This window comes from Oncorhynchus masou, chromosome 30, assembly GCF_036934945.1.
Source record: "Oncorhynchus masou masou isolate Uvic2021 chromosome 30, UVic_Omas_1.1, whole genome shotgun sequence".
Classification (NCBI taxonomy): domain Eukaryota; kingdom Metazoa; phylum Chordata; class Actinopteri; order Salmoniformes; family Salmonidae; genus Oncorhynchus; species Oncorhynchus masou.
The window spans coordinates 25622806-25650215 of NC_088241.1; the positions used below are offsets into that span (position 1 = coordinate 25622806).

Genomic DNA, 27410 nt, shown 5'->3' on the forward strand with positions numbered 1-27410 from the left:
AATCTGCTTGTCTGTGCAATGGGTGTGAGAACAGTCATAGCCTGTCCATGCTTACTGTCTGATATCGGAATATTATTCTGTAATCTATTCTATTCTATGCTACCCGGCACAGCGAGAAGAGGACTGGCCTGGTTCCTCTATAGGTTTCTTCCTTGTTTCCTGCCTTTCTAGGGTGTTTTTCCTAGCCACCGTGCATCTACATCAGCATTGCTTGCTCTTTGGGGTTTCAGGCTAGGTTTCTGTATAAGCCCTTTGTGAGATCTGCTGATGTAAAAAGGGCTTTATAAATACATTTGATTGATTGATTGATTGATTGATATTCTAGTCTACTGTCCAATAAGAATCATAATTGTTGGACCTAGATCTATTATATTCTATCAGTGTAGCCTATTCTCTCAATCCTCTGCTATGTAATTGCAGACCTAGTGGAGGCATTGAAGTGCACAGTGACCAACACGGCCAGAAAGACAGGGGTGAAAATCACATGCAATACAGCACACAATACCAACCATCTATAAAACATAAATAAGTTACATGAATACAAGACAACCACGACAATAGTATCTCACCTTGTATGTCCATTTACACAAAATTTGGGCCTAGGGGCTCAGGATGCTGATGGCTCACGGCCTTGGAATTCTGCAGTAAAGAAGGAGGGGCTGATTGTGTCTTCTATTGGCCAGTGTTACGTACTTGTGATGATTGGCTAGATTTCCTGTCATCAAATAGTTGCTCGTAATTCCTATTGGTCAATTAAGTGGTCCTTGGGCGGGTTTACCAGGTCCATGGTTTACCAGCTTTGCTACAATGGGGCGCTGCGATCGCTCACACCCACTGGCGCTTCTTCCATAGGCGGAGTGGTAGTGTGTAGAGAAGAGAGTACTGCGGCAGCCAACAGAGCCGCGGAGGGAGATCAAATCCTAAAAAACCGGAGCAGTGTGGCTTCTGAGTTTCACCGGTCTTTTACCGCAACTATCAGAGAGCAAGAGAAGTACCCGCATCCTCGCGTGATGCTCTGCTTGAGACCGCAACATTTCATTTGAAAGACGTTTAGGTGGAGGGGGAAAAGACTGTAACCTTTTTTGGAGGTTAGAGACAATCCGTTTATTTAATAATTTAACCCAATTTGTTTTATAGAAATGTGCTTGACTGACGTCTTTGTCGCTTCCTTTCGTTTTTACCTGAATAACTGAATACAAATCTGTCTTACGTTTTTAAAAGGCAATACCATTTTGATATAATTCCATCTGAGGGGCTGACACCTCTCAAGCTTTGCATCACCTGAGGAGAGAAGCCTGACTGCGCCAACATGGGGGTAAGCCCGGCGTCTACCAACTTTATAACTGCCTTATGATACATGAAAGTTATAAAATGCCTTGAAAACTGTTTAAAACCCCAGATGCTGACGGGGAAGGGCACCATACTGCAGTGTGATGTTTTTTTCTCCTCTGGAAATATTTGAGTGACATTGACTCCAATGCGGATTTTTTTAGGCTATATAGTCTACGGTCTCATAGACTGCGACAAATTGATGTGACGAGTAGGCTAGAGCAGGCACAAAACAGCTCTCTGTAATTTCTACTGCAATTGTAAGGTTACAATTTGACAATGAATTGGTTAGAATCTGCTGATGGAATGATTTAATGTCATTTACTGTCATTTGCTGCTGTTTCTTTTGCTTCTCATACGATATGGAACGAACAAGTTAGTGATAACAATATGATTGAATTGTCTAATTCAGGGGTTTGTCATATGCATTAATATAGACTATAGGCTATATTAGGCATATCGTGACACGTTGTCTATAACCTTGCCATGGTAATCGGTTTATTCTGACAGCCGGCTATCGTGAGCGAGGGAGCGATAGAGAGAGGGGGAGAGAGAGAGATTGAGTTAGCGAGAGAGACCACTGCGTATCGGCTTCACTTGGCACGTCACTGAGGGATTTCAATGGGACACAATGTTCTGTTATTCACATCCGTTATTATGAGCCTGTATTTGATGACTTTAGAATACGTGGCTGTGTATTCGAATGGGTGCGTGATTACAGTACCCCCATTCACCCTATTGCCCATGTAAATTATCCTCGCATCACCGCGACCCAATTGTCTACTGCTTTAAATCTTCGATGGCGCATGTAACTTCTTCTTCGCAGCATTTGACGAAGAAGTAGTTACCTGGAAAACCTACCCTAGTCTACCCGGCTACTGAGGAGATTGCGTATGTCGGTATGGTATGCAATGCCTGAGCGCACTGCAGCTTCCGTTACCCATGCGTCATAATGCGGTTACCAGGAATAAGCGCTTCACCAGCTTATTTCCCCTTTAATTTGTGACAATAGGGACTCGATAATCGTTGACAGTGAAAACACACGATAGATTGAAAAAGATGCCCTGTGAATGCTGGGTGATGATACATTTGGGTCTGGATTTGTAAGTGAACACGAAGTTCTGAATCCCTCACTGCGTCAAATGGTGGATGCGGCCCGGCCCTGGCTGATATTTTTGAAAAACATCACGTCTCAATAAAAATATGGATTGTTCATAATAACACCAATATTTTCACTGTTTTGTAAAGCCAATAATAATTTGACTATGAATAGTTCTGTAGGAACATTTTGAGGTGATGCTGCGACTATCGCTATGGACTGTTGCGCAATTTCTGTCTCATCATTTATCTTGATTGTATGACAGTTTAAAATGTAATCCCCGACTCGGTTCTAGGTGTTGAAATAATTTGATGACACGATGCCACAAAATCCCAGTGGCTGATGAAGCTGGATCGCCCACGGTTACCGAACGTTATTGAAGAGACACCGACAGAGCAGGCACGAATGATATCAGCTATCTCCATCTATGACCTGGGTGGGCCTTGGGGGCATTTCTCTCGGTCGAAGTCTGGTGTGGAGCGGCGAGAAATGAAGCAGTCGTTGGTGATAGGCTATTCATGAGGATGCGAGAATCATCTGTAGCACTGCGTCAAATGGGATGGAGTGAAAAAAGTGCTTACGCACGAACCACTTCCGTGGCAAAGTTAGGCTACACTGTCTGATCTATGTGTGAATGAGACAGGGGGTGGGGGTCCTCATCCGGGGCGCAAATAAAATATGTGTGTGACCTCTGATAATAATTGCGTTTTCATATAATTGGAAGGAATATGTCCTTTACCTTAACCCATCTCACACCTATGATTCTTTGACAACATACAAAACATTCTGCCAAGTCGATCTGGCGCTTGACGCGCTATGCCATGACACTGCCAACTGTCCATCCCCAAGGCCGCCGGGCTGCGGCGTCAAAATGGGGGCGGTGCCTGTTGAGTGGAAATTCCCTTTAAAAAGCTGTGATTGGCAGACTCGGCGAGTTACGCAGAAAGGGATGATTTAGCAAGCAAACACTGAGGCCTAGTGTCAGGGGCACTATTTAATTTGACACACCAGTTGTGAGCAATTGAGGTTGCTGATGTGTGTATAGTTGCTCTGGTGCAGTCAGGGATGGGGTAACCTAATGATGCTGAGAGAGGGGGGGGGGAGAAAGAGAGAGGGAGTGAGTTAGAGAAATGGGAGAGGAGAGCAAGTGAAGATGGTTGCAGACATTTCACCTTCAGACGTGAGCAAGAGAGAAAAGGAGATGGAGGGTGGGTGGGTGCAGGGTGAAGAAGGGAGGGGGATAAGATCAGTTGTGACTGATCTGTAGGTGCAGAGAGAGAGGGGGAGGGCTGTACCCTGTTGCGGGAGAATGACCTGAGCTCACATGGCCATGGCTCCTGTTTCCCCAGCTTGCAGAGGGGATTGGTTACCACAGAGACAGGAGGCAGATGGGATGACAGGACAGGGGGAGGTATAGGTATTCATCCGATGGGATGCAGAGAGAGGTGATGGGGGATATCAGGGAGAGTTCACTGGACAGGGACTGAGGAGCATAGGGTTGCTCCCCCTGATATCCCCCATCACCTCTCTCATTGAAGGGAAGAAATGGAAGGGATATATAGCATAAAGGAAGGGCATATTGGTGTAGGTGGTGTGGGGATAAATCATTGCAGTGGCACAGAGGGAGAGAGCTGTACGCTTGGCGATCTCCTTAGACTGGCCAGGTGTGTACAGGACGGGTATAGGAAAGGGTAAGGGTGTAGGTATTTAGGCAAGGCTTGTTTGGTCATGATGGGACAAGGTACACTCTTAGAAAAAAAGGTTCCAAAAAGGGTTCTTCGACAGTCCCTATAGGAGATCCCTTTTTGTTTTCAGGTAGAACCATTTTGAGTTCCATGTCGGACCCTCTGCGGAAAGGGTACTACATGGAACCCAAAAGGGTTCTACCTGGAACCAAAAAGGGTTCTTTAAAAGATTATCCTTATGGGGACAGCCAAGGAACCCCTTTAGGTTCTAGATAGCCCCTTTTTTTCTAATAGTGTAGATATAGCTGTGGCCCAGCCCAGAGTTTGGTGCAGAGTGCTAGTTCACTCCCCTCCTCACTGCATCTGCAGTCATTCGTGTCCTGCTGCTGAGTCTGGAGGGTTTGTGCAGTGCACTGTACATCCACCGAGCCGTCCTGGGCATCCTACTGATAGTCCATAATCAATATACTAGTGGGATATTCATGAGGGTTCTGTCCTTAAAGAGTCATTTGGAAGGACATGGTTTTGAATGTCCGTTTTCTAGCTTAGCTAGAAGGACCTACTTTAAGGGTAGGGTAATATGGTAGGGTATTATGTAAGTATTTGGGAACTTTTTGGGAAATGTTGCATTATGGTTTTATTTGAGTTTTGATGACTCCCTTACCCTTCAAAGCAGATTGGATTCCGTACTAAGGTCATGAGTTAGTCAAATAACATTAAACATTTAATCGATTGTAATGTAAGATAGGGCAGCCTGGTTGGTTAACGTTGCTGCAATGCCCGGGAAATGTTAAGTGGGGGGTTGCAGAGAGTGAGAAACAGAGGAGAGTTGGGTTCCCTGCCAACACAGTCATTACTAATTCAGAATGTACTCCCAGCTTGTTAGTGTGTGTTGTGTGCACTTGCGCGTGTGTGTGTGCGTATGTTTTCTTCCCCCTTTCATTATCAACTACGTACATTGAATAGGTCTCAGTTGAAAATATACAGAAAAGCTTAAATGTGTTTATTTATCTCCATTCTGCCCAAATTACGTTTCCTTTCCCAGACCCGTGTCACAGGTAGCACGGTACGTCAGAGGCCAGAAGACTTTATAAGACCAGACAGGACACAGAGCAGGAGTTGCTATGTGTCCTCTGTCACCGAGATCATCTGCATTCACACAGAATGTCCTCAGGAAACCCCTCATAGGAGAAAGACAGAGAGAATTTACCATACCAATCTAGACAACACCATTCTCACTGAGGAGCACACACACACACACACACACACACACACACACACACACACACACACACACACACACACACACACACACACACACACACACACACACACACACACACACACACACACACACACACACACACACACACACACACACACACACACACACACATACTCACATCCACACACATATATACCAGGGTTTCCGTTAGCCGGTAATAGCCGACTTTTGGCCGATAATGCTTTTTAGCCTATTCATCAATACCGTCATGCTTATTGGTCTATAGGTTCATTTGCATAATTTAGTGGAATTAAATTGGTGTATTTTCGTTAGTCGTTATCTGTCAGACAGTGCGAGAGCTGCTGCTACAGATTCTCAAACAGCTCATTCGTTGCTGCTGGAGTGAAACGTGCTTTTATGAGCCCAATCATTGCATAACAATTCTAAATGCAATTGCGTGTTAAAAACAGTTTCGATGGCCACGATTAAAAATAACTACTATTTTTTACTTCTCAACTGGTAATTGAAGCGCTCTTCCCATTCGTCATTCAAGTGCATATAGGCAACAGTCTATGTCCTGTGTCACATTTTCCAAAAGAAAACTCTGACATACACTCACAATGGGCGAGACAAGAGACAAGGACACATGCAGACTCTAAACTGGAGCACAGCTCCCTGCCAGGATGAACAGATCAGGGGCTGGACAGATGGCCATGGGGGGAAGGATGACGGGATGAGGGTAGGACAGATGGCCATGGGGGAAGGATGAAGGGATGAGGGTAGGACAGGAGGGGTAATGCCATAAGATGGGATTTTGTTTTGGTTTTGTTTGTTTTTTTGGAAGGGAACACAAATGATTTGTCCACGAGAGCTAAATTAGGATACAGAATGTTTGGTGTGGTTGTGTGTGTGTGTGTTCACATGCAAATAGATACACAGTGTATCATTTCTGCTATAAGAGGTCATGACCTCAGGGTCTGGCTGGAATTCCATACCTCTGAACATCAAAACAATTAGAATTTAATATAACTTTATTTATTTACAGTGGTGTAAAGTACTTAAGAAAAAATACTTTAAAGTACTACTTAAGTCATTTTTTGGAGTATCTGTACATTACTATACCGAACAAAAATATAAATGCAACATGCAACAATTTCAACGATTTCAACTATTTTAATGAGTTACAGTTCATATAAGGAAATCAGTCAAGTTAAATAAATAAATTATTGGTTGGACCAGGCCCAGCCAATCAGAAGGAGTTTTTACTTACAAAAGGGCTTTATTATAGACAGATACTCTTCAGTTTCATCAGCTGTCCGGGTGGCAGGTCTCAGATGATCCCGCAGGTGAAGAAGCCGGATGTGAAGGTCCTAGGCTGGCGTGGTTACACATTGTCTGCGGTTGTGAGGCCGGTTGGAGGTACTGCCAAATTTTCTAAAACAACATTTGAGACGGTTTATGCTAGAGAAATAAACATTACATTCCCTGGCAACAGGTGGACATTCCTGCAGTCAGCATACCAATTGCACACTCCCTCAAAACTTGAGACATCTGTGGCATTGTGTTGTGTGACAAAACTGCACATTTTAGAGTGGTCACAAGGTGCACCTGTGTAATGATCATGCCGTTTAATCAGCTTCTTGATATGTCACAGCTGTCAGGTGGATGGAATATCTTGGCAAAGGAGAAATGCGCACTAACAGGGATGTAAACAAATTTGTGCACAAAAGTTGACAGACATAAGCTTTTTGTGCGAATGGAAAATTTCTGGGATCTTTTATTTCAGCTCATGACACATGGGACCAACACTTTGCATGTTGCGTTTATATTTTTGTTCAGTATATTTAAATTTTTGACAACTTTACATTTACTTCACTACAGTCCAATTGGGTTGTATTCCACCACAGTTTATATATTTATTAAATTAAGAAAATCACCATTTGAGAAGAAGTTGAGAATCCAGAAATTAAACTAACTGTCATTGTGACAAAAAGCAACACCAAATATTTTACAACCAAGACGTGTCTTGATATGAGACCATTTTTAGATATGCACCTTAGAGGCTGCTGCCCTATATGCATAGACTTGGAATCACTGGCCACTTTAATAATCTAACATTAGGCACTTTAATCATGTTTAAATAATGTTTACATACTGCTTTACTCATCTCATATGTATATACTGTATTCTATTCTACTGTATTCTAGTCAACGTCACTCCAACATTACTCCATCTAATATTTATATATTTCTTAATTCCATTCTTTTACTTTTATATGTGTGTGTATTGTTGTGAATTGTTAGATACTGCTGCACTGTTGGAGCTAGGAACTAAACCATTTCTCTACACCCACAATAACATATGCTGAATACGTGTATGTGACTAATAACATTTGATTTGATTTTCCTGAAGGTCTTTTGCAGTGATTCCCCATTTCATTAGTTACTCTTTAATATGGAGAAGAAACTCTCTACTGGAAGTTAGCTAGGTAGAGTTACTGTATTTGGTGTACAATATAGTAGGCTAATCAAGACAAGAGCAATCAGTCTAGCTAATCCTATTAGCATGAGCCTCCAGGCCCAGCCACCTACCCAGACCAGCCCAACCTACCCCTAGGCCATGCCCACTGTGGCTACCTAGCCCTATACCCAAGGGCTGTTGGAACCAAATGTCCCTATGCAATCAAATCAAATCCAATTGTATTTGTCACGTGCGCCGAATACAACAGGTGTAGACCTTACAGTGAAATGCTTACTTACAAGCCCTTAACCAACAATGCAGTTTATCCCCACCAATGTTGTGCACACATAATTATATACGGTTCACACTAAGGCCGAGAGCAGTCATATTCAAACTCTTTCAGCAGGGATCACATTTTTTTCCACCAAGAATTTGTTATGACCCCACCCCATCCCAACTCTAATAACACAACCTTAAAATCTGTCAATTTCAATTTTACATCAACAAATCCCATTTAATACAGTGCCTTTTCATCTCTTATCAAAACCAATAAGTAGACACACTCAATTCAATCTTATTTTTCAAATGATCTTTCTCAAGAACATTTGTATATTGTCCCATATAATAAACTGTACTCTTAATTGTTTGTTCCAATTGTTAAAAAATAAAATAATAATAATAATAATTTTGGCGATCCCACTACAGTTTCCCCGCTACAGCACTAAGGGTCGCGACCCCTACTTTGAAGAAAACTGGCATAGACAAAGATGCAAATAAGCACAGGCACGCACACAAACAGGCAAGCACACACGTAAGCACATGCGAACAACACACGCACAGACACACTGGTGGTAGGAGCTATAGGAGGACAGACTTATTGTAATGGATTGAATGGAACGGTGTTAAACAAATCAAACCTATGAAAAACACGTTTGACTCCGTTCCATTAATTCCCATCCAGCCATTACAATGAGCCCGTCCTCCTGAAGCTCCCCCCACCAGCCTCCTCTGACGCACCCCCACATGCAAGCTTGCCAGAAGGCACAGCAGGACGGAATCGACATTTAACTGTCATCATCACTATCCTCCGCCCCCAAACCTTCCCCAGTGGCTAGGATCCCTTCACAGCAGCCTATCAACTAGTAGTGTCACAGGCTGGCCTGATAGGCTTACAAGAGATAATCAAACTATATTGGGAGAAGGTTGCTGTACAGCCATGGTTATAGATACTGTCAATTTTACAAAGTGTTGTTATTCACCACACACAGGGCACAGTACGTGAGGATTCGCCTCCAATGGCACCCTATTCCATACATAGTGCACTATCAAAAGTACTGCACTCCATTGGGAAAAGTATGGGTCTAAAGTATTGCACTACATAGGGAATAGGGTGTCATTTGGGAACCAGTCAAGGTAATGATGTTTATGTCACTTCTTTCAGGATGTGTGTAGTATGGAGCCATCTATCTAACATCTTAGTCAATGCAAGCTTTTCACACAAACTGTTTTCCTGCAATAGTTACTATTTCCCCTTTGTAGGTTCCCTAAAACGGAAACCCAAACGTTGCAACTTCTTCCCGCCTCTTGTGAAACCCCTCACCTCTCGTGCGTACCAGTAGGAGAGGCTGGGAAGCCACACCTTATGCCCACGCAGGTCCATCACCATTATTGGGCATGCCCAAGCCTGTGTGCCCTAGACAGACACACTGACATGCTCCTGAGGGATGGTATTGGCTACTGGAGTTCACTGAAAGGGTGGAAGGGTTCAACATATGAAACATGCCCCGTGTTCACTTCAGAACGAATGAGTCTGATTAATAACAGAGAAACCATTACATATAGGCCATTGTCTGTTCTAATATCTCTCCTAGTCTCCTATTCTTCCCTTCTCACCCTCTTCTCATACCCTTTCCCTTCTCTGTTCCTATAATTTTCTGCCCCCCCCCCCCCACCGCCCCCTCTCACTCGCCCTCTCTGTCTGCCGCAGTGCGTGTTCTCGCTGCGCAGACAGACTGTAGCCACCTCGACAATGACTCACCTCTGCCTAGCTGTTGGCAGGCTTATAGCTTGCGCATATGAGGAAGTATCTCTTTCTTTCTTATAAAGATACACACACACATACAGTACGTGTTGGCTATTTCCGACAATGTCCAGTTACCTAGACATAAATTATTACTGAGCGATCAGATCAGGGGATCCTACAGAACTAGGCCACCGCCCACCACTAAGCCTCGGTCACCATGCCAACCTCCCTGGTAATGTGACCAGAACAGAACATTAGAACCAGACAAACCACAGCAGCATGACATCAGTAGAACCCGATGAACTCTGGCTCGTTTTTTTTTTTTTTTTTTCAAACACGGTGTACACACCCAAGGATGTTTGACTTTCCTCTGGTAGATTAGCACGCTAGTAGCCTTAGCTTTCGGCTCCAAAGTGAATGTGCCTGTCTTCCTTGTTCCAGACAGTCTGTCTTCTACTTGAAAAGATGACAATGTGCGGAGGAGATGCGGTGCTCTATACTGTGGTGTCTATCTGTTTGTAAGTCACCGACACCAGTTCCTCCAGTCTGTGTCTGTCTGTGTGAGAGCTAGTGGTTGTAATTTCAGCCTGCGGTCTCTGCTTTACATTTCACCTCCACTACAAATGCTTAGAAACAGACATGCAAGCGGACAGACAGATAGACAGAGGGACAGATAGATGACATATACCATGTTGCATTGAACGATGAGGAACAAAACCACGCTCTCTAAATGTTTTGCCTTGTAACCTCGGCGATAGTCGTGACCTCGTCACCACAATGAAGAAATCTTGTGGGCAAAAGGAGCAGCTTGGGTTGTCCCATGCGTGTCTGGAAAGTTTGAGTGGCATTAGCCCACACACACGTGCCTGCATGCACGTTAACACCCCTACCACACATACACACGCACGGTAAGGGGCCAACACCCACTCTCTGGGTCCACAGGTTGTAAGGTCGCGACCCTGCCGGTGGGGTTGTTTGTTTTACAGTGTTATAGAACAATCTGTTAAGAGTGGGATCCCAGTCACGCTGTCACTCACTGATATACACAGTCTGAGTCAACAGCCAAAGAATAGTGGTCAATATCTAATTAGTGGTGTGAGAGAAGAGCTCTTCTCTCTCTCACCTCCCATTGCTGTCTCTCTTTCCATCTGCCCCCCTCACGGCCTTTCTCTTTTTTTCATTAATCTCTCTCTGTCCATCCCTCTCCTGTAATGCCTGTTTCACCCGTCTGCGCTCTTCCAGTGTTTGTATTAGCACTAAATTGTATAAGTGTGTGTGTGATGAGCAGGTGTGCTGTCGGACCTAACAATGTACTGTAAATGTGTTTCTATGGCCCACTCAGTGTTAGCCATCGAAAAAGCCTGCCTAGCTAGAAACTCCACACCTGTGTGTGAATAACGCAGACCTGTTAGCTTATCTATAACATCTACCCCTACACTGTTTCTCAGAAGATGCTTATATTGATGCCAACCAGAGTATTTCATTTGCATGTTGTATTGAAGTACACACGCACGCACACACACTCACACACACACACACACACACGGGCAGGCCAATCTCAAAGGGTTTGAGTAGCAGTAGTTTTCTATCGGTCTCTCCTTTGTTCTGCATTCGGCTCGCGAGGCCTGTCTGGTCTTGTTGCAGCAAGAGTTCACTCACATTCTCGGATAATGACATCCACATGCGCACGTGGGAAGGCTGATTTTGTACATTTTGTAGTCATATTGTATGTTGTTGTGTTTGGTCGAATGTTTGAACCAATCTTTTCAGGGTTAGTTTGTGTTCAAGGGAGACTCTCGTGTCTTCCAGTATTACTTCTGTAAATCAGGGGCAGAGTGGAGAGCTGCAGTGCTCACTATAAATCCTCCTCAAACCTTTCGGACCACAATGAACCGCTTAAGACTGGTCTCTTTTACAAGTGGAAGATTCAAGACCGAAATTTCTCAACTCAACTCGCATTAAGCACTGGGACTTTCAGTGGCAAGTTTCCTCACCCATTCATGGCGTTGTACTTAGTCAGTCAAGTGTGTTTATCAGGGTGTGGGAGCCTAGGTAATGTGTGTTTATCAGGGTGTGGGAGCCTAGGTAATGTGTGTTTATCAGGGTGTGGGAGCCTAGGTAATGTGTGTTTATCAGGGTGTGGGAGCCTAGGTAATGTGTGTTTATCAGGTGTGGGAGCCTAGGTAATGTTATCAGGGTGTGGGAGCCTAGGTAATGTGTGTTTATCAGGGTGTGGGAGCCTAGGTAATGTGTGTTTATCAGGGTGTGGGAGCCTGGGAGCCTAGGTAATGTGTGTTTTATCAGGGTGTGGGAGCCTAGGTAATGTGTGTTTATCAGGGTGTGGGAGCTTAGGTAATGTGTGTTTATCAGGGTGTGGGAGCCTAGGTAATGTGTGTTTATCAGGGTGTGGGAGCCTAGGTAATGTGTGTTTATCAGGGTGTGGGAGCCTAGGTAATGTGTGTTTATCAGGGTGTGGGAGCCTAGGTAATGTGTGTTTATCAGGGTGTGGGAGCCTAGGTAATGTGTGTTTATCAGGGTGTGGGAGCCTAGGTAATGTGTGTTTATCAGGGCGTGGGAGCCTAGGTAATATGTGTTTATCAGGGCGTGGGAGCCTAGGTAATGTGTATTTATCAGGGTGTGGGAGCCTCGGTAATGTTTTTAGCTTGGAAAATAGGCCATTTATTTGGTTTGTGATGGACCGGAGCAAAAATAAAAACTTGACTTGAATGTGTATTTACCCTTTATTATTCAGAATAAATTAACAGGGTGGGGGCCATCATATCCAAAGGGGGCCAGTGTAGGTGCAGGCTTTTGTTCCAATCAAGCAGTAACACAGTTGAAACCCAGTCGAACCAAAGCAGTATGTGGCGAGTGGCAAGTGTCGCAGGGGTCTAAGGCACTTGACCTCAGTGCAAGAGGCGACACTGCGGTCCCTGGTTTGAATCCAGGCTGCGTCACATCCGGTCGGGATTTGGAGTCCCATAGGGTAGTGCACAATTGGCCCAGTGTCGTCCATAGGCTGTCATTGTAAATAAGAATTTGTTCTGAGTGTCCTAGTTTCCTGGAAACTGAGTTTCCTAGTTAAAGAAAAAATGAGCTGTAGACTGAGCATGAAATGTTGACATTAGCCACCAGGGGGCTTCCCTCCCACCGTTTGGACTCTGTGGTCCTTTCACCCTTCTGGTCTTTTATTACATCACTGATTGTATTGATCCTGCAGCAAGGTCAGTTTCCTTGATGAGTTGGCTGTGTCAATGAGCGGCTTTTCCACTAGGACCCATAGAACCCTCCTGGAAGCCATTTTGTCTATCTCTCTCTCTCATTCTGTCAACCGAGGGACTCTGGTCAGGGGCTTCTGTATTGATTTGATTTGAGCATCAGTTAGTGTAAATCGGAAATTGAGCTAATGCAACACTTTGAGCTCCCTAGAAGAGAGACGTGTGTGTGTGTGTGTGTGTGTGTGCGTGTGTGTCCGCAAAACTGTTTCATATTCAACACATCACAGTCACATTGATGTATCCAATCTAACTGAATTGATATGAATCTAATCTAGGGGCTCCCGAGTGGTGCAGCGGTCTAAGGCACTGCATTTCAGTGCTAGAGGCGTAACCACAGACACTCTGGTTCGATTCCAGGCTGTATCACAACCGGCTGTGATTGGGAGTCCCATAGAGCGGCATACAATTGGCCCAGCGTCACCCGGGTTTGGCCGGTGTAGACCGTCATTGTAAATAATAATTTGCCTAGTTAAATCAAATAAATAATTAGAGGGGTTGTGAGGAATGAGATAATGCACTCTGTTTCTCTTTCAGGGCCTCTGTGCCCCACCAGCTAGTGTGTGTGTGTGTGGAGAACATACAGTAGTCTGGTGACAGTTCACATAAATGACAAATGAAGCAGGTGGCCAGTGGATACAAACTGTGAGAGCGGGTTCCAAGAGGAGACAGACACTGCAGTAAAGCCAGGTGGTTGTTTGATCCTTCTGTCTGTGATCTCTGTGAAGATCAAATGGGTATCAGAGAAAAAATAATGAAGTCCCTCTCCCCGTCTGTTGTGTCTGGTGCTTTAATCATGTTTCTATTTAAATAATAATGAAAGTATCCCCCCCCCTAATCCCTTCCCCCCTCTCTTACTGTCCCCCCCCGCCCAGTATGGGCGGTCGGACAGTTACCGCGTTGCTACCACGCAGGATAAAGATGGCAAATCTTCTCCCAGCAAGAAGAACAAGAAGGGGAAGGACATGGATGAACTCAAGAAAGAAGTACCGATTGTAAGTGACTGGCACACAGTGGCGCACACTCTGCCCTGCACAAGGGGTGTGCTGGGCACCCCCATAACTATTATTGAAATACTAACATATGCCTCTCCATAAGTTAGAGTATGAATATCTAACCATTTCAGGGTACCCCCCAGGAGTCAATGTGTAACTGGAACGCACAAACTCTAAATAGTTTGGAGAAAAACTTTAAACCAAATTCTCCTAGTTTGTTTTAAATTCATTGTTGTGATATTTGTGGCATATTCTCAATTTTTCTCTGTGTCTCTCTCCCACACAAATACACCTACACACACTCTCTCTCTCGCTCTCTCTCTTCTCCTCTCTCTCTCTCTCTCTCTCTCTCTCTCTCTCTTCCTCCCTATGCTCTCTCTCTCTCCCTCTTTATCTGTCTCTCTCTCTCTCTCTCTCTCTCTCTCTCTTCCCCCCCTCCCTCTCTACCTTTCAGACGGAACACAAGATGTCCATAGAGGAGTGTTGCAGGAAGTTCAACACCGACATTGTCCAGGTGAGTCCTCCTCCTGCACTGTACCATAGAGGTCTATCTATGTAGTACCACAGAGATACTAGAGTCATCACCGAGTCCTGCTGCGTCACTAACAGAGCTGCTACTAGGCCACTAGATGGTGGTATTTTACATTCACTCATGCCACACGGTCGGTGTATTTGAGGGGATCAGTTTGAGCAACGTTTGAATGCATTCTGAGACATCTCAAGCCCCCTTATAACGTCTCAATTCTAATCGTATAATGATCCTTATTAAGTTACAGCCTTTTTTGAGTCAGTTGAAAACGTTCTACGTAAAATACACAACACGTTTTAAGCCTCATTATAATATTGTAAAGACGTGCTTATACGTAGTCACAAAGCATTCGACCTGCAGGCTTATAATTACATATTAGATTTAATAGGATTTTTATGGCGTCACCCCTAATTTCAACACATTCAGTTCTAGGTTTAACCCACCCCACTCTCTCCCCACCCAGGGTCTGACCAACGCCAAGGCGGCTGAGTTTCTGATCAGGGACGGTCCCAATTGCCTCACCCCTCCCCCGACCACCCCCGAGTGGATCAAGTTCTGTCGCCAGCTATTCGGTGGCTTCTCCATCCTGCTGTGGACCGGCGCCATCCTTTGTTTCCTGGCCTACGCCATCCAGGCCGCCACCGAGGACGAGCCGGCAGGAGACAACGTGAGTCACACACAAGCACACCCACGCACACACGCATGCACCCAAACACTAAACGTAACACAGCCACAGAATAAGGGACAGTTTGAGCCACACACAGCTGAATCACAAACACCTAAGTTGACCAAACCTCACACACACTGCCAGCAGCGCCAGTCCCTAGCCTTAATTCTAATATACACCCAAATGGCTAATCTACTTGGTCATGGCACTTTTTTCAATTTTTGCATGATCATCTAGTCTAGTGACTATTACCGCGGTGGTCTGTGTTCAGTTTGAAGCAAAATACTCCTGCAATGCATTGACCTGCAGTGTACACAGTGTAACAATGGGATTTCCTGTCTCTCTCTCTCTCCTCAGTTGTATCTGGGTATCGTGCTCTCTGTTGTCGTCGTGGTCACCGGATGCTTCTCCTACTTCCAGGAGGCCAAGAGCTCCAAAATCATGGAGTCCTTCAAGAACATGGTGCCCCAGGTGAATACGTGTGTGTGTGTATGTGTGGGTGCGTGCGTGTGTGTGTGTGTGTGTGTGTGTGTGTGAAATGTAGACCCTATGCTACAAAGTCACACAATGGCAGTCTAATTCCCCCAGTGACGTGTGTGTGAATAAATGAATGCATGTATGGACTATCTAACCCTCCCTCTGTGTTCTCCCTGTAGCAAGCGCTGGTGATCCGTGAGGGCGAGAAGATGACAATCAACGCTGAGGAGGTGGTGGCAGGAGACCTGGTGGAGGTGAAGGGAGGAGACAGGATCCCCGCCGACCTCAGAGTCGTCTCTGCTCACGGCTGCAAGGTACCAATCACACACACACACACATACATAGTTCATATATTACACACTCAACAGCTACACATTTTACATAACATTTTTTGTCCTTCTGGGTTTTGTCCTTCTCCTATAGGTGGATAACTCCTCCCTGACTGGCGAATCAGAACCCCAGAGCAGGTCACCTGACTGTACCCATGACAACCCCCTGGAGACCCGCAATGTCGCTTTCTTCTCTACCAACTGCGTTGAAGGTAACCATAGAAACGGCGAACTCACAGACAAACAGACAGACACATCAGCTGTTCTGTCCCTGACAATTCTCCTATCCTCTTTTCTCTATTCCTGCGTGTCAGACTCAGCCTATCAACTTCAGTCAACAGGGTCCTACTGCAGTATTGGATGCTGCACCCCAGCAGCACTAAGGCTTGCTAAGCTTATGACTGGTTCAGCTAAGCTGATTCAAACGTAATATTATACCATAGAGCTGGTGTTGACACAGAAGTTACCCACATAAGCGTACAAGAGTTCCCGCCTTATTTCCCTTCTCTCATTTCAACCTCTATTTTCCTGAATTAATATTCTCTCTCTCTCTCTCTCTCTCTCTCTCTCTCTCTCTCTCTCTCTCTCTCTCTCTCTCTCTCTCTCTCTCTCTCTCTCTCTCTCTCTCTCTCTCTCTCTCTCTCTCTCTCTCTCTCTCTCTCTCTCTCTCTCTCTCTCTCTCTCTCTCTCTCTCTCTCTCTCTCTCTCTCTCTCTCTCTCTCTCTCTCTCTCTCTCTCTCTCTCTCCCAGGTACGGCGCGTGGCATCGTGGTGTGTACCGGCGACCGTACCGTCATGGGCCGTATTGCCACTCTCACCTCTGGTCTGGAGTCGGGCAAGACCCCCATCGCCAAGGAAATTGAGCACTTCATCCACCTGATCACAGGCGTGGCCGTGTTCCTGGGCATCACCTTCTTCATCCTGGCCGTCTGCCTGGGATACACCTGGCTGGAGGCCGTCATCTTCCTCATCGGCATCATTGTGGCCAATGTCCCTGAGGGCTTACTGGCTACTGTCACTGTGAGTGACCATGGTCCCCTCTCCATCTGACCCTTCCCCTCTATGGCAGTTTCTCTCTGAAACTCGACTGAACCTCATACCTGACCTCTAGACTTCAGATTCTAGTGGTCCTCCTCAGTTTAGTTGGTAGAGCACGGCGCTTGCAACGCAAAGATAGTGGGTTTGACTCCCAGGGACAGCCGTACGTAACATCTATGCGCTCATGGCTGTAAGTCGCTTTGGATAAAAGCATCTGCTAAATATCATGTATTATACACGGTGCATTCAGAAAGTATTCAGACCCCTTTACCTTTTTCCCCTCATCAAACTACACACAATAACCCACAATGACAAAGCAAAAGCAGGTTTTTAGATTTTTTTGCAAATATATAAAAAATAAAGGACTGAAATGTCACATTTGCATACTGTAAATGAGATTCATTCTAGATCAACTAGACTGTAGATTTAGACCAACGCGACAGCGAACTACACAATTAATTTAATAAGACATTGATTGAGACTAGATCCAGACCAATGATAGCTCTGCAGAAATACATTATAGATCTCTAGACCAACTAGACAGCTGAAGCAAGCACACTAATTTTCTCCAGAATAGGTACCCTTTCGAGTTTGTTCGTACCAGTACGCTCCTTCATTCTGGCTCCGGGGCGGCAGGGTAGCCTAGTGGTTAGAGTGTTGGACTAGTAACCGGAAGGTTGCGAGTTCAAACCCCCGAACTGACAAGGTACAAATCTGTCGTTCTGCCCCTGAACAGGCAGTTAACCCATTGTTCCCAGGCCGTCATTGAAAATAAGAATATGTTCTTAACTGACTTGCCTGGTTAAATCAAGGTAAAATTAAAAAAAATAACCCCTGTCTTTCCCCTGTCTCTGTGCTGTAGGTGTGTCTGACTCTGACTGCCAAGCGTATGGCTAAGAAGAACTGCCTGGTCAAGAATCTGGAAGCTGTGGAGACCCTAGGCTCCACCTCCACCATCTGCTCCGACAAGACTGGCACACTGACCCAGAACAGGATGACTGTGGCCCACATGTGGTTCGACAACCAGATCCACGAGGCTGACACCACAGAGGACCAGTCTGGTAAGAGGAGATCAGGAGGGTTAGGGTTGGAGTTAGTGTTAGATATAATGTTAGGGCCCAGACACACCAATAGCGTTTTCTGGCCAAGAGTACTTAGCACCTCTGAACGTAATTTGTGAAATTATTTTACAAGTAGAACCAAGGGTGAAAAATGTTGGCGCACTGAAAGATTGGCTGGCGAATGCTAGATCCACATTCAGTGTGATGTGCGCTAGCATTTAGAGTTTGGGTTGGAGTTAATGTTAGAGTTAATGTAAGAGTTAATGTAAGAGTTAGTGTTAGAGTTAGTGTTAGAGTTAGTTTTAGAGTTAATGTTAGTTAGTGTTAGAGTTAATGCTAGAGTTAGAGTTAATGTTAGAGTTAATGTTAGAGTTAGTGTTAGAGTTAGTGTTAGTGTTAGAGTTAGCATTAGAGCTTGCATTTTGGTTGGAGTTAGTTTTAAAGTTAATGTTAGAGTTAGTGTGAGAGTTAGAGTCAGAGTTAGTGTCAGAGTTAGTGTCAGAGTTCATGTTAGAGTTAATGTTAGAGTTAGTGTTAGAGTTAGAGTAAATGTTAGAGTTAATGTTAGAGTTAGAGTAAATGTTAATATAGAGTTAATATATAGAGTTAATATTAGAGTTAGTGTTAGCATTAGAGTTTGCTTTTTGGTTGGAGTTAGTTTTAAAGTTAATGTTAGAGTTAGTGTTAGAGTTAATGTTGGAGTTAATGTTAGAGTTAGTGTTAGTCTTAAAGTTAGTGTTCGAGTTAGTGTTTGAGTTAATGTTAGAGTTAGAGTTAGTGTTAGTGTTAGAGTTAGCATTAGAGTTTGCATTTTGGTTGGAGTTAGTTTTAAAGTTAATGTTAGAGTTAGTGTCAGAGTTAGTGTCAGAGTTAGTGTCAGAGTTCATGTTAGAGTTAATGTAAGAGTTAGTGTTAGTGTTAGAGTTAGTGTTAGCGTTAGTGTTAGAGTTAGTTTTAGAGTTAATGTTAGTTAGTGTTAGAGTTAATGCTAGAGTTAGAGTTAGAGTTAGAGTTAATGTTAGAGTTAGTGTTAGAGTTAGTTTTAGAGTTAATGTTAGTGTTAGAGTTAGTGTTAGAGTTAATGTTAGAGTTAATGTTAGTGTTAGAGTGAATGTTAATATAGAGTTAATATATAGGGTTAATATTAGAGTTAGTGTTAGCATTAGAGTTTGCTTTTTGGTTGGAGTTAGTTTTAAAGTTAATGTTAGAGTTAGTGTTAGAGTTAGTGTTAGAGTTAATGTTGGAGTTAATGTTGGAGTTAATGTTAGAGTTAGTGTTAGTCTTAAAGTTAGTGTTCGAGTTAGTGTTCGAGTTAATGTTAGAGTTAGTGTTAGAGTTAGTGTTAGTGTTAGAGTTAGCATTAGAGTTTGCATTTTGGTTGGAGTTAGTTTTAAAGTTAATGTTAGAGTTAGTGTTAGAGTTAGAGTCAGAGTTAGTGTCAGAGTTAGTGTCAGAGTTAGTGTTAGAGTTAATGTTAGAGTTAATGTTAGAGTTAGAGTGAATGTTAATATAGAGTTAATATATAGAGTTAATATTAGAGTTAGTGTTAGCATTATAGTTTGCTTTTTGGTTGGAGTTAGTTTTAAAGTTAATGTTAGAGTTAGTGTTAGAGTTAGTGTTCGAGTTAGTGTTCGAGTTAATGTTAGAGTTAATGTTCGAGTTAGTGTTAGAGTTAGTGTTCGAGTTAGTGTTCGAGTTAGTGTTAGAGTTAATGCTAGAGTTGGAGTTAATGTTAGAGTTAGTTTTAGAGTTAGTGTTAGAGTTAGTGTTAGAGTTAATGTTAGAGTTAATGTTAGAGTTAGCATTAGAGTTTGTGTTTTGTTGGGAGTTAGTTTTAGAGTTCATGTTAGAGTTCATGTTAGAGTTAGTATTAGATTTAGTGTTTTGGTTGGAGTTAGTTTTAAAGTTAATTTTAGAGTTAATGTTAGAGTTCATGTTAGAGTTGGTATTAGATTTAGTGTTTTGGTTGGAGTTAGTGTTAGAGCTGGAGTTTGGGCTGGATGTTGGTGTTAGGGTTAAAGTTTGGATCACAGTCACGTTAGAGACAATTTTAAGTATAGGAATCCCTCTTGATTTTAAGTAGTTCATTAACCTATGTATTCACATGGTAGTTATACAGACAAGTACAGTTTAATTACAGGCTAGGAATTGATGTATCATCTCTAATCGGCCACCTCTCTCTCCAGGTGCCTCCTTCGACAAGACCTCAGCCTCATGGGCTGCCTTGGCTCGCGTCGCAGCTCTCTGCAACCGCGCCGTGTTCAAAGCCGGCCAGGACCAACTGCCCATTCTGAAGAGGGACACCGCTGGTGATGCCTCCGAGTCTGCCCTGCTCAAGTGTATCGAGCTGTCCTGTGGCTCTGTCAAACAAATAAGGGAGAAGAACAAGAAGGTGGCCGAGATCCCATTCAACTCCACCAACAAGTACCAGGTACGTAACACACATGTGTACATATGCACACGCACAAACACAACACAACACTCAAATGGATTGGTTTCTAACACCGTGACCGTGTCCGATCTCACCTCTCCCCCTTCTTCCCACCTTTTTCTCTCTCTCTCCCCTACCATGCTCAACCAACCCCACAGCTCTCAGTTCACGAGACAGAGGATCCCAATGACAACCGCTACCTGCTGGTGATGAAGGGAGCCCCAGAGAGGATCCTGGACCGCTGCACCACCATCATCATCCAGGGCAAGGAGCAGCCCATGGACGAGGAGATGAAGGAATCCTTCCAGAACGCCTACATGGAGCTTGGAGGACTGGGAGAGAGAGTACTCGGTGAGACAGGGAGAGTGAGAAAGATGTGGTGGTGGGGGGGGGGTGTGAGAGAGGTAGTGGATGTGGAGGGAAAGGATGTGAAGAAGGAAGAGAAAGAAATGGGCCTTCCAAAATGAATAAGAGGAGTGGGGAGGGTTGTTAGAGGGAGGGGGAGAGAGAGAGGAAGAGGCAGGAGGAGGAGGGAAGGGGGAAGGTCAGGATGTTGGTTCATGGAGAATGAGTCAAATGTACCGTATCCAATGATGAATAGAAGTGAGAGCTGAAGGATTGACTGATTTAGTAGAGAATGAGTAGAACAGGTAAATAAAGCTAGCACCTCCTGTCATTCCCCAGGTTTCTGCCACCTGCTAATGCCAGAGGACCAGTACCCCAAGGGCTTTGCCTTCGACTGTGATGACGTTAACTTCACCACAGAGGGCCTGTGCTTCGTGGGCCTCATGTCCATGATTGACCCTCCCCGTGCCGCTGTGCCCGACGCTGTGGGCAAATGCCGTTCAGCTGGCATCAAAGTCATCATGGTGACAGGTGATCATCCAATCACTGCCAAGGCCATTGCTAAAGGCGTGGGCATCATCTCAGAGGGCAACGAGACAGTGGAGGACATCGCCTCTCGCCTCAATATCCCTGTCAGCCAGGTCAACCCAAGGTGAGAAACATGAGACACACACACATGCACACGCACCCACACACACACGCACACGCACCCATACACACACACACACACACACACACACACACACACACACACACACACACACACACACACACACACACACACACACACACACACACACACACACACACACACAGTACATCATTTCACAATGACGGTGAGGCTAATTCATTGCTCTTGTTCATTTTCAACCTCATGTCACTTTCGCCCTGCCTCTGTGGATCCAAGCTAGCTATTCTAATGTGTGTGTGTCTCCAGGGATGCCAAGGCTTGTGTGATCCATGGTACAGACCTGAAGGAATTGTCTCAGGATCAGATGGACGACATCCTTAGAAACCACACTGAGATTGTGTTTGCCAGGACCTCCCCCCAGCAGAAACTCATCATCGTAGAGGGCTGCCAGCGACTGGTGAGACACACACACGCACGCACGCACACACACACACACACACACACACACACACACACACACACACACACACACACACACACACACACACACACACACACACACACACACACACACACACACACACACACACACACACACACACACACACACACACACACACACACAAACAGAAAGACACACACCACCTGAATCCATCACCCGATCAATAAAAGTGAACGTGCTTTCCACAACTACACTAATACTACACTAATATAAGTCTGGAAACAGGGTTGGGGTTCATTCCATTTTCAGTTCAGAGAGATTGTTGACATTCTATTCATGCATTTGAAAATGAATTGATTGAATTGAACAGGGAATTGACCCCATCACTTCCCCCCTAGTTTTGGTACAATAGTGACTTTCTATGGGCCATGGTCAAAAGCACTACTAAAGTGCACTATAAAGGGAATAGGGTGCTATTTGGGACACAAGCTAACTCTTCTGTCCCTCCCAGGGTGCCATTGTGGCTGTGACAGGTGACGGTGTAAATGACTCTCCTGCCCTGAAGAAGGCTGACATCGGCGTTGCCATGGGAATCTCCGGCTCTGACGTATCCAAGCAGGCCGCTGACATGATCCTGCTGGACGACAACTTTGCCTCCATCGTCACCGGAGTGGAAGAGGGTGAGAAATAGGGAGAGAGAGGAGAAATGATGGAAAGAGTAGAAGGGCATGTGAGAGGGAGAAGTGGACAAAAGGTAAAAGAGGCCAGAAAAGGAGAAGAGAGGAGGGACGGGTAATATGAGCCTGTATTTTCAAAGCATCTCAGAGTAAGTGCTGATCGCAAATCAGTTTGGACTTTTTAGATCCGAGTGAATAAGATCACATGGACAAGAGGGGCCTGATCCTCAATCAGCCCTCTTACTCTGAGACACTTTATGAATAGGGCAGACCCTGATCCAACCTTAAGTGACCTTTTGCTCAATTCTACATAGGTTAGAGGTCAGAGTTCAGTGTGTGACCTCTGTGTGTGTCCTCCTATCTCCCTGCAGGTCGTCTGATCTTTGATAACCTGAAGAAGTCCATTGCCTACACCCTGACCAGTAACATCCCTGAGATCACACCCTTCCTCCTCTTCATCATCGTCAACATCCCCCTACCACTGGGAACCATCACCATCCTCTGTATCGACCTGGGAACTGACATGGTAAGGCACACACACACACATAACACACACATGCGGCACCCACACACACACACACACACACATGGCACCCACACACACTCCGAAAATTCAAAAATGTGCATCGTTGACAAAAATGTCACACATAAACTTGATATGCCCTATCTCACAGTGGAGCAATCATTCAAAATATTTGTTTCTCATACAAACTCACATCTGTGACCTGTGACCCCCCCTCCCCCAGGTGCCCGCCATCTCCCTGGCCTATGAGGCAGCCGAGAGTGACATCATGAAGCGTCAGCCCAGGAACCCCACCAGAGACAAGCTGGTGAACGAGAGGCTCATCAGCATCGCCTACGGACAAATCGGTGGGTCCCCATTAGCTCCTCTACCTGGTTGGGGCCATAAAGACAGTACATATGTAGCTGGACATGTTATCATAACCCACAGCCAGACCGATGGTCAATACTTCCCCATAAGGTCCTTGAGTAATACTCTGTGGACAGTATGATTGATTAGTCTTCGACCACCCTGTGGTAGAATCTGACAGACTGATGAGTGCTTTGATGCTTATAGATCCTAAATCTATGGCTAGTGGATTATAGTTCACGAGTCTATATGACAAGTCAATGGCTTCTCCTTGTGGGATCCGGTAACATCATTTCCAGAGTGAACAGGCGTTAACGCGTTGTGTCTATGTCTGTGTGTGAAGGTATGATCCAGGCTCTGGGAGGCTTCTTCTCCTACTTTGTCATCTTGGCTGAGAATGGCTTCCTACCCTCAATTCTTGTGGGTATCAGGCTCAACTGGGACGACCGCGCTTGCAATGACCTGGAAGACAGCTATGGCCAGCAATGGGTAGGTACAGGCTACAATTCCGGGGCAAAATAAGTATTCAAAACATAGCAATACAGTATATTACAAGTATATCTGCAAATTCATTGTTTACACTATTTCACCATATTTGATCAGATTCTATAAATAAATATTCCCTGACCAAGATGGCTGTCCTTTTAGTCACATCGCCGGGATGCCAATGTCCATTCTATTGTTCTATTTCATTCTGTGATTCAAATACTGTGTCTCACTCCCTTTCTCCTCTCTGTGTGTAGACATATGAACAGAGGAAGATCGTGGAGTTCACGTGTCACACAGCCTTCTTCGTCAGTATCGTGGTGGTACAGTGGGCTGATGTCATTGTCTGCAAGACCAGGCGTAACTCTGTCTTCCAGCAGGGCATGAAGTAAGTCTGTCTGCCTGTCTGTTTCTGTCTCTCTTTCCCTCTCTGTCTGCCTGTCTGTCTGTCTGTCTTGTTTCTGTGTCTGTCTGTCTGTCCGTCCGTTTGTTAATATACAGTATGCTTGGTCTCTATGTCTATTAGTCTCTCTCACCCTCTTATATGTATTCTCATTCTCATGTCTCTCCTCTGCACTACTCTCCTCTTAGGAACAAGATCCTGATATTTGGCCTGTTTGAGGAGACAGCTCTGGCTGCCTTCCTATCCTACACCCCAGGCATGGATGTGGCACTCAGGATGTTCCCCCTAAAGTGAGTAGAGTAAACCCTAGAAATATACAGAAATACATCTACACATACAAATAGACATACTGTAGACATACTTCTACACAAACCGATAGACATACATCTACACGAACAGGTAGACATAGACGTATACCTTCACAAACCAAACAGATACACATACACACATACTGTACACACACCTCCACTGACAACTTGTCGGGTCCTTTTATTGAACTCCTATCTGCCATGTTGTGTGTTTCTTAACGTCTGCTCTCTCTCTCTCTTTCTCTCTCTCCTTCCTTCCTTCCTCCAGGCCCAGCTGGTGGTTCTGTGCGGTCCCCTACAGTGTCCTCATTTTTGTGTATGATGAGATCCGAAAACTGCTCATCCGTAGGAACCCAGGAGGTAAATGGCTGTCTCTTTCTCTACGTATAACATTTAGGCCCAAATCCTAACATGAGATTTGCATTTGTAACTTCACGCCAATCTTTAACTGACACAAAAACATGAAAACTCTCTGACGCCTCTCTTTCTCTTCCCCTCCCCGCTCCTCCTACAGGTTGGGTGGAAAGGGAGACATACTATTGAGCGATGGAAACCGTCTTTACTCATACCCCTACATTTTCCATTTGTTTCTCCCCCCCTTCATTCCATCCCTGGCAAGACACGTCTTCAGATGCCCCACCCCGTAAAAGACAACGACCGCTTCAAAGCAATTTTCATCACAACTGCCCCAAAGATTAAAAACAGCAAAGCACCTTTACGACTTTCTACATCAACCCCCCCCCCCTCTCCATCTCCTATGATACTCTTTGCATGTGTTCTCTCACTGCTGTGTACATAAACCAATATATCTACCAAACGGCAGCTGCATATTGTGTATGTAGATTTGAATGAGCTATGATCTTAAAGGGAGTGTCGACGCTCGGCAAAAAAAGGGCCATACCACTCCTTCCTCCCTTCCCTCCCCCTCTATCTCTATACCTCTGTTCCTCCCTCTCTCCCTCCTCCTGCGACCCTTTGCTTGTCCTCCGGTCACACACAGACATACAGATCACGAGCGAGATCCCACAGCTGACACCAATCGAGCCGTCCCCTCTCGCCCTCTCCTTTCTCCAGGAGGAAGAGCGGATGTCTTTCTCACTCCGACCATTTACCTTTTTCTTCAACAGTATTGTTGTTTTTTTTTATAATATGGGGTGGGGGTTCAATGGTTTTACTTGTTTTTTTATTTATATAAAGGGAGGGGAGTGTGTGAGAGCTGCTTTCCCTCATTTAGGCATAACAAAGCACACCCCGCCATGGCGTCCCCGGTCCCCCTTTCTGTCTCTCACACCCTCCTCTCCCCTCTACTCCCTGTTTGTCTACGTTTGTGTGCACTGTGTGAACCATTGTCCTTGTTAAATACTACAGTACACAACCCAGTTGGAAAATACAACTCAATCTTTCTGTGTGTTCTAGGAAAACTATATAATTCTATACCGATTTAAAGAAATAAAAATGATATGTTGAAAATAAAACATCTCAAGATATACATTCAATGAAAAAGAACATCGGCGACATTGTTGAGCGTGTTATGGGAAAAGAGGAAAGATCACTCTGTTTCCTTTCTTTGTATGGTTTCCAATCTTTTTTTCGCCGGGTTTTCAGAAAGCCGATGCAAAAATGTAACAAAAAACCCCCCACAAAAAACAACAGCGACAAGGTTGTGTTTTATTATTAAAACATGCGAGACAGAAACTATGGCGTCCATATTCCTGCTACCACTTCTGACGTGCCGGAGCAATGTGGCGTGATTATTTGGTGTGAGATGATGAGTCCATGTTCCTGGAGTCCGGTCCAGTCTAGGTGACACAGTCCAGGTATTGAGTTCCGTGTGAAGGTCTGCATTGGAGACCAGCAGAGGAACAACCATTTCAGGCTGGGTCTTACTCAGAGGGCTGTAGGGGGTTGAGACCACAGAGGAAGTCAAAAAAACAGTCGTAGAACATGTGTGTGAAAGAATATGAAACCAACACCAATAAAACATCTAGAACATTTAATACAACCTAGCACTGTCTGTGTGTCTTTGTCTCTCCCTGCCTTCGACTCGCTACACTGACTTTCAGCTTCCTTTCCCCCTCTTTTCTCATTGTCAGTCTGATGCTACATGGTTTAAATGCTAAATGTAGGCCTGAATCGATGAAATGTTGTAGGATGATCAGTAATTGATATTTTTGTCTTCACCTGGACAACATCTGGGGTTGTGTATACACAATGAAATACCTGTAAGAGAATAAGTGATTGCTGCTGTATCTGGTGTTTTACTGTGTTCCCGTGTTGTATCTATAGTGTTGAGGTACATATTGGCAGAGCGCTAGGATGCCATCTAATGATGAGAATCACATCAGGTTACACTGCAACATGTACAGCTGATAGAAGACTGTGAGTTGGCAAGAGCCCAGGGTAATGCACCAAACGACCAAATCAAGTAAATCTTTTGGCGTTGATGTTAAAACCAAAAACAAAACTACAAAACAGAAGAAAGGCAGTAGTCCTTCCCAGACAACTGATATTCCACATTAGCAAAACAGATTTATACAATTGTCTGCGAGTAAAGAATATCAAGTCATCTTCTTTACATTTCTGAAGCTTTGTTAGTCTTGCCTTGTGGTCGGTACCTACTGGTAA

At 44.6% G+C, this 27410-nt stretch overlaps 1 protein-coding gene across 2 annotated transcripts; it reads left to right on the top strand.

The window, feature by feature from the left end:
• Positions 1–835: 835 nt before the first annotated feature.
• LOC135522427 (sodium/potassium-transporting ATPase subunit alpha-3-like) lies at positions 836–26791 on the top strand. 2 transcript variants are annotated; one of them, XM_064948659.1, is made up of 22 exons: positions 836–1088; positions 1222–1315; positions 13972–14091; positions 14546–14605; positions 15084–15287; positions 15645–15758; positions 15944–16078; positions 16188–16305; positions 16844–17112; positions 17993–18191; positions 20378–20622; positions 20781–20973; positions 21307–21619; positions 21905–22055; positions 22552–22720; positions 23089–23243; positions 23464–23587; positions 23932–24077; positions 24332–24462; positions 24666–24767; positions 25054–25145; positions 25300–26791. In XM_064948659.1, exons 2-22 carry the CDS (start codon positions 1310–1312, stop codon positions 25326–25328), a joined length of 3075 nt encoding a protein of 1024 aa, XP_064804731.1. In that variant the 5' UTR covers positions 836–1088; positions 1222–1309; the 3' UTR covers positions 25329–26791. The 2 variants fall into 2 exon arrangements, with proteins under 2 accessions (XP_064804731.1, XP_064804732.1); XM_064948660.1 differs by having other exon boundaries at positions 14011–14091.
• Positions 26792–27410: the final 619 nt, after the last annotated feature.